Here is an 8,101-nt window from a genome sequence, read left to right as displayed (position 1 = left end):
AAAGGCTTCCCAAAAAGTCCGCATCAGTGAACCAAAAACGCCTCATGGTATACCAGAAAGGCCATACAATATTTTTATTATCATTGAATAGTTATGCTGAATATAATTATCATATCTATGAAATAGTCATAACTTTTTTATAAGTCTACTTAAAAGTCGTTAATCTATAGTCAAAGTCGGCCAATTATCGCAAATTATCACATACAGTATGCATTGTCGTTTGTCACAATACTTTTCATTGAGTAATAGATGTTTCAGTTTTTTAATTAAAAGCCGTTAATGTTGCAACCGATGGCAATATTGCAAATGTGGCAAAGGTAAGTAAATTTATTATATAAGAAGACAAAGAACGTTATATTGAAATCCGATATAACACATATCTATAATGCGTTTGGTCAAAATGACCCATGAGCATTGTTATAATCGTGTAACATAGTCAATATCGTCAAAAAAGTAACATACACAATATATTATTAATTTCCTCTTAAACTATTTTTTGATATGTTTAAAATATAAGAAGTTGAAAGAATTTTCATGTACAAAAAAAACCTCGCTAATCAGACTGGCTATCAAAGTGTCAAGGGTCATTCACAGTTTGCGGCATCTGTTTTGATAACGGATTAGTAGAAAGCCCACATATGGTGTAAAATGACATTTATTGGCAACTATTGATAATTACGTGCGCATTTTAAAATAGTGTCTTAACTTTTAACGATATACAACTAGCTACATTAAATTCGGAAGATTTAAACCGAAAGAAATAAAAATGCTCTATTTTATGTGATATTATTAAAAATTATAACTGATTGTCTTTATTATTACGCATTTCATTAGCATTAATAATCTAGTTAGCAAAGTTTAGAATATTTTTTTTATTAGCCGACTGCATTAGAATGTCAAATTTATTTAACGTTAGCCACCTTTGAAAATATGGTTTTAAATGTTCCTTTCTAATTTCTCTATATAGAGGAAAAACAAGTAAAAAGTGATACTCGTTTTCTATAGCGTGTCCGGTGTAAAACTTACATATTCTATTTTCGCGTAGTATCTTATTATGACGACCTTAGAACAAACGTCGAGGTGTTTTGCTTTCGGGCGATAGCTTAATATGTTGAGATTAAGCTGTTCGTTGAGACGACTACAAAGACGAATCCAACGTTTGCATTTTTTAAGATTAGTACCCGGTTAATGGAACGGAAAAAACGTAGTTCCATCTTTTAACCGTTCTGGATACATTGTGTCTGAATAACAAGTGCCATAACAGCACCTTTTAACCATTTTCTTTGTTTAAAACACAGCATTACGTATAAGCTTATGTGACGAACAACGGCGAGTTTGACGGACAAAATGGCGGATAGAAACGGGCCTAATCTATGCAGTAATCTGATTGGTTAATAAGCCTGTCAATCAATCGGCTGTCGAAAGGTCAATTGTTTTTTGTTTCGAAACAAAATTGAAATTTAACACGTTTTAAACCAAACAACTACATCTGTGTGATAGAATGAATGGATGAAACTATGGGAAAGATTGATATGAAATATGTCTCTACAGGTCTTTCAACTAATGTCAACTCCATTTTGTCTGCAGTATTGGATTAGTGATAAGTGCTTGTCGAGCGAGTTTGAACAGCTTCTGGTTGAATATGTGATTGGGCCATCTGATTCGAAGGCTTTGTGTTAAGCAGGTGTTGATGATGCCCTGTATCTTGTTATACAGGTTCTTTGTATGCCTTCAGGTTTCCGATCCATTGAACAGCAAAGACCTTAGATTTGAATTCTAAAGACGGAGCTTAGTTTGAAACTGGATGGTTCTGATGTTGCGAATCATCGCTGTCGGCATAGAGAAAGCGTATTGCACTTTGTCGATGCAGTATGGAATTTTTCCCTCGATTCCTCCTATCCTACTTACGACGCTGCCAAGGGAAGTGAACTGTAATACATATTCAATACTTCATCCCTTTAGTGAAATTGTGGATATCGCCCGAGTAATGGTCGACCTTGCGAGATCATCTTATAAATGTTGTATCTGATAATTTGCCATTAGTAGAATTGATAGTTTTCCGCTAAACGCGCAATTTCCATTCTATGTCACACATGTACCATTGCAAAGTGTCCTTTTTCGGTTTAAACTATTTCCTTATTTCTCAGGACCCTACATCTATCCCGAATAATTGTACATGACCATATTCAAACAGTTGCCGTGATATAATTGTACGTATACATCTGATATTATTATTTTATAAAGAATATACGTTTACGTTCTACATATTGTTAGGTGTAATAATTCTTTTTTCTATAGAGGGATACTGTTAAGGCGGACATTGTGTAAGAATTCCATTATTGTTATTTTTGCACCTAATTAATGTATCAATTATATTCCTATACTTACGCCTACTTCGCTTGGTCATGGCCTACTTCGCTTGGTCATGGACCTACATAACTTATTTAATGTGAATACATTGATAATATGAAATGTGTGGTATTACATATACATATTAATACACATATTATTAAAATCCCGTATAGAAATCTCGTGCTCTTCTATAGTATTTTCTCTTTCTCATCCTTGTTATCTACAGGTCGTACACGCGATTCCAGATTACGATGCGACAGAGCGAGAATGAGATGCGAGACACTGGTGAATGCAGTTCTTCGAATTCTAGCCACCTAACCATCAAGTCGCTGGGTTATATTCCAGTCAATAATGGTGTATCCGTGTGCAAAAATGTGCGTTTCTAAAGAATTCATATTTTGTTCTTGTATTCAAGAAATTCTAAGGATTGCGGACATTTCTTTTTTAGCGGTAGTCGGTTTCCATTGTTGGCGGTTTTCGTTTATCTTATTGATAGAACAGCTTATGTTTGTCATTGTGTATTACATTATTTACCGTTATTGTATGGCATTTTACCTGCACAATCGAGAATGTCCTGGGGCGGGGGGGGGGGTCCAGTACAGATTTGTGTTTGAAGACCGTGTCGAAAACTATATGAACACCCTTACCTGAATCATAAAATAATGTCGAAATGTATATTGACATTACATGTATATTTACCTGAAATAATTTAAAACTTTGTTAAAACAATATAAGCACAATAACTAACTAAACGAACATTTTGTAGAAAACTTAATGGACACGCTTAACTAAATTCATGAAAACTATGTCGTCATTTATTTTGGCACCATAACATAGGTTATTGAACAAATTAATATGTGCAGCATGACCTTAATTAATGAACACAATATCGATAATAATATTGACACCATGACCAAAATTACTGAACTATGGGACGAAAACTATATGGGCCCGACTTAATTAATGAACATTTTTTCGAAAGCGATATAGACACAATACCTGATTAAATTATCAAGTTATCGAAGGCGGTATGAACACAATTATCTGAATGTATGACCACTTTGTCAGAGGCAATACGGACATAATTATCTGAATAAATGAATAATTTGTCGTAGGCGATAAAAGCCCAATTACCTGAATAAACTAATTAATAAAAAACTTGGCGTTCGCATTGACGTTCACCTTTCTTGTCAGTTCGACGGTAAACGCGACGAACGATTCGTCTTGAGCTCGTTTCAGTCGGTTGTGCTGCGCCGCTAAAATATTGGATTATGAAAAGGTCTGACATCTTCAAAGGTAGACACTTTCATCCCTCTTAAATTCTCTTATAAATATGTGTCAAAAGTTCACTGTGTCTACTACCTGTCAAAGATGGGACTTATGTAGCATACACTCATGGCGAACCCGTATGAGGATAGCGAGCTCACACTGTACGAAAGAACAGACAGGCCGAAGGGTATGAGATTAAAATTTGTGTTCTATATCGAAAAGAAGAGCACATATTTTTCCTTCATTAAAAGCCTATTTCAACACATTTCCTTGCTTTGAAAGATCGCCATTATTGTGATCTATTATTTACATTAAGATACCATTTGTGTTCATACATTTAGCCATTAAACAAGAAATGGCTGATTTGTCTTAACACATGAGAAAGAAAATGAAATGGCACAAATTGTCCACACTGTTGGACAGATTATAATCTTTGTTTCTAAAAACAATCATGAATCATACCCCCCCCCAAAAAAAATAAAAATAAAAAATAAAAATAAAATTGCTTTGTCTATGTTTACTTCCCTTTCCTTTGGCAAGTTGTCACGATTCACATCGTGTATGTGGTAAAACTTATGTTCTTTCAAGTCAAACGAAAATATTACAAACGTATACATTTAGATATGAATATGGTTGGTCGTTATATATAAAAGTATTATGTAATTTCTTTGAGACATTTTTCGCGGTTATCTACGAGAGTCAAAGCCTATTGTGCTGGGAGATAAGACTACCAATCGGTTCATACTGGATGAAATGTAGGTCTTCTGGTCACGCTACACTCATTAACTCCTTGATGAAATGTAGGTCTTCTGGTCACGCTACACTCATTGACTCCTTGATGAAATGTAGGTCTTCTGGTCACGCTACACTCATTGACTCCTTGATGAAATGTAGGTCTTCTGGTCACGCTACACTCATTGACTCCTTGATGAAATGTAGGTCTTCTGGTCACGCTACACTCATTGACTCCTTGATGAAATGTAGGTCTTCTGGTCACGCTACACTCATTGACTCCTTGATGAAATGTAGGTCTTCTGGTCACGCTACACTCATTAACTCCTTGATGAAATGTAGGTCTTCTGGTCACGCTACACTCATTGACTCCTTGATGAAATGTAGGTCTTCTGGTCACGCTACACTCATTAACTCCTTGATGAAATGTAGGTCTTCTGGTCACGCTACACTCATTGACTCCTTGATGAAATGTAGGTCTTCTGGTCACGCTACACTCATTAACTCCTTGATGAAATGTAGGTCTTCTGGTCACGCTACACTCATTGACTCCTTGATGAAATGTAGGTCTTCTGGTCACGCTACACTCATTAACTCCTTGATGAAATGTAGGTCTTCTGGTCACGCTACACTCATTGACTCCTTGATGAAATGTAGGTCTTCTGGTCACGCTACACTCATTAACTCCTTGATGAAATGTAGGTCTTCTGGTCACGCTACACTCATTGACTCCTTGATGAAATGTAGGTCTTCTGGTCACGCTACACTCATTAACTCCTTGATGAAATGTAGGTCTTCTGGTCACGCTACACTCATTGACTCCTTGATGAAATGTAGGTCTTCTGGTCACGCTACACTCATTAACTCCTTGATGAAATGTAGGTCTTCTGGTCACGCTACACTCATTGACTCCTTGATGAAATGTAGGTCTTCTGGTCACGTTACACTCATTGACTCCTTGATGGCTTCCGCGTAATGAACTGAATCTAGCTGGCGCTTTTTGCGTTGTGTTTAACAGGACCAACCGTGTATGGTAATATTAATTAACCGTTAATGATTAATATAATATGAAGCATATTTAGTACCTTATCCTTCCTTATCCAGATGACATTTATTACTAAATGTATTATATCTTAAACCGATTTTATATCATATTGATTTATTTAATTACTAGTAACTTTCTATTTTACAAAGAGCCAGTTTTGTCATTTTGCTTGCTGCGGTAGTTGATTTCAGTCAGCAGATTTTTGTAAATACTGTTAGTTATGCAAGGACATGACGTCAGCAAATATATAATAACTAAAATTAATAATATAAAATATTTAAAGGAAACTAGGTATTACAAAAAAAAATTTGGTAACCAAACGTCCAAATAAGATTATATGATATCCTCGAAAAAGCATGTACATGTACATTTCACAATGCCTCCTATTTATTCGTCGGGCATATTTCACGTATTAGCCGATATACACATGATTTAGAAATATTAATACTCAATAGCTGTAATCGATTAAACTATTTAACCATTGTTTGCAATTTACCGAATTTACAGTTACCGCACAAGATGCACAGGATATAGCGTTTACTCTCGGGCTTGACCATGACCTCTCTTTGGCTACGGTAGACCGCATCGTCTTCAACACCGTCCTGTCTAACGTGAGTGGCGCCTATGACCCATCAACCGGCACATTCAACTGTCTCACAACAGGCATATAAATGTTCCAGGTAAAACAACACCAAATACAAATGCGATTACTATACAAATCATGTTGTTTACAGACAATAACAAACTTTCACATTGTTTGTGTTAAATTGCATAAAAGTATGTCTTACTGTGCGAAGCTATTTTTAAGGTTAAAATTTAAACTGCAGTTATGCTTATTCGCATATCACTTACATCAAGTTTTTTGTCAATTCTCGTATTCATGATATGATATTGTCGTATATTTCTTAGTTTTTTATTACACAATTCTTAGACACAAAGTATATACAATATGTCCTGTCTCAAAGTGCCTCGCATTACTGGTTATAGCAACACTTGTTGCAAATACAACATAATTTGATCGCATTTGTATAATTGTGAAATTAGTATTACTTGCCGAAGTCTTAACATATTCCATTGCGTGTTCGTTTTCATGCTTGAAAACCAAGTCATTTTTTTTTGAATTTATAATTACTTTATATGCCTATGCATCCCTGTTAAGGCGCTATTTTCCATTACAATTGAACACACATGAAATAGGTTAAGAACACTGTTTACTTCAGTTCCACACGTTGGCTCACCAGGACAAGGCCGCCTGGCTGGAGCTGTACCACAACCAACAATACATCGCCTCCGTGTACGGCAAAACCACCAACGACTATGCTATGGCCGGTAACTCCGTCATCCTGCAGGTCAACAAGGGCGACCAGGTAATACATGTACATAAAATCAACATACGGATTGAACGGGACATTGATAAATATTTCAAGATGAGATATGGTAAAAAAGGAAGGAACACGTTAGACCTTCACTTGTGATCAAATGCACATACATTAAAACTACATCTGCATCAGTCGGGGAGAACCACATTATACAATACCGCGCCAAGCAGAAAGACGCAAACCAGATACACTAGACGAGAGGACACACACGTAAATGACAAACGCGCACGAGACATTATTACTTAAGTTATATAAGAAATTATCGCTTAGACAGTAATGTATATTTCATTTTGGATAGTTTGTCCATATTTGATGTTCCGTTAAAACTGCCATTCGTCCTTATGTAATGTTACTGTGGCAACAACATTCACACATACGGGTACCATTTGATAAAACAGGGTGAGGTTGGTTTGTCAAGTGTTCATGTAATTGATAATTGTCTTTTAAATACGTACGCTCCATTGAACGTTACATAAAGGTTTACCTTTTGTAGCTTGTACATCTCTTCTGAAGCAGAATCGCTATAAGCGTTTCTGACTCGACGATGTTTAAAAGTTAAAAAAAGAAGAAAGATCTTTAAAACGACAGATGCATCAGCAAAACAATTCTTGGTGCTTATTATCATTATAATGTCTTAAATTTTCAACGTCCACGAATGGTGGTTATATCCAAAACAATGTTTTACTTGAATAAATGCTATATTTGAGTTAATATAACAGCAATAACGCAATCAACTGCCCAGTTATACATTTTTTAGGCTAGTGAATGACTTATTCAGTTGTGTCATTCATCTATCGAAGATTTTGTATTTATCTAAAATGGAGATACAACAGATTCGAACATAACGCCACATGCAGCTCAACATTTCAGGTCTACATTCGTGCAGTTAAAGCCAGATTTGGAATTGCTACGGGCCTGTACGACCAGCCGGACGAGATCTATTCGACCTTCAGCGGCTACCTAATCACGGCCATCGCAACCGAAACACCTGTCGGCGGCAAATAAATCAAGTTGGCAGCAATCAGAACTAGCTGACTAATGTATACTGGATACAACAAAGCTCGCCTTTGTGTAACGTTGTTGAAAGACTTGAGGGACGAAATCAATTTTTAGTACCCCAGTACTTAAATGATTGTTAGGTTTTGCCTCGTATTTATTTCTCTAGATTTTGGAGGCTATACAATTATAAACGTCGGATGTTGTGCAATTCGAGTGGATTAAAATTACGGAAGTTGAGCATAGGTTTGTAAGATATGAAAATGTACATTGAAAGTGCATAACGCTTAAAATAGCGGTCGAGTTTTTAATTGCCAGGTCTCTTATA

The 8,101-nt window shown here is 35.9% G+C and overlaps 1 protein-coding gene across 4 annotated transcripts; it reads left to right on the top strand.

Moving 5' to 3' along the window:
• Nucleotides 1-1,434: 1,434 nt before the first annotated feature.
• On the top strand, nucleotides 1,435-8,009 carry LOC127847156 (complement C1q tumor necrosis factor-related protein 6-like). Of its 4 annotated transcripts, XM_052378859.1 has the most exons (6): nucleotides 1,435-1,931; nucleotides 2,148-2,210; nucleotides 2,579-2,726; nucleotides 5,906-6,078; nucleotides 6,619-6,765; nucleotides 7,648-8,009. In XM_052378859.1, the coding sequence occupies exons 4-6, from the start codon at nucleotides 6,070-6,072 to the stop codon at nucleotides 7,780-7,782; spliced, it is 291 nt and encodes a 96-aa protein (XP_052234819.1). In that variant the 5' UTR covers nucleotides 1,435-1,931; nucleotides 2,148-2,210; nucleotides 2,579-2,726; nucleotides 5,906-6,069; the 3' UTR covers nucleotides 7,783-8,009. The 4 variants fall into 4 exon arrangements, with proteins under 4 accessions (XP_052234819.1, XP_052234820.1, XP_052234821.1 ...); XM_052378860.1 differs by lacking the exon at nucleotides 2,148-2,210; XM_052378861.1 differs by lacking the exons at nucleotides 1,435-1,931; nucleotides 2,148-2,210 and having other exon boundaries at nucleotides 2,271-2,726.
• The last annotated feature ends 92 nt before the right edge of the window (nucleotides 8,010-8,101 follow it).

Source organism: Dreissena polymorpha, chromosome 10 (genome assembly GCF_020536995.1).
Source record: "Dreissena polymorpha isolate Duluth1 chromosome 10, UMN_Dpol_1.0, whole genome shotgun sequence".
In the NCBI taxonomy this organism is placed as follows: Eukaryota; Metazoa; Mollusca; class Bivalvia; order Myida; family Dreissenidae; genus Dreissena; species Dreissena polymorpha.
The sequence above is the reverse complement of the archived record's forward strand: the minus strand, read 5'-3'. Positions and strand labels throughout refer to the sequence as shown.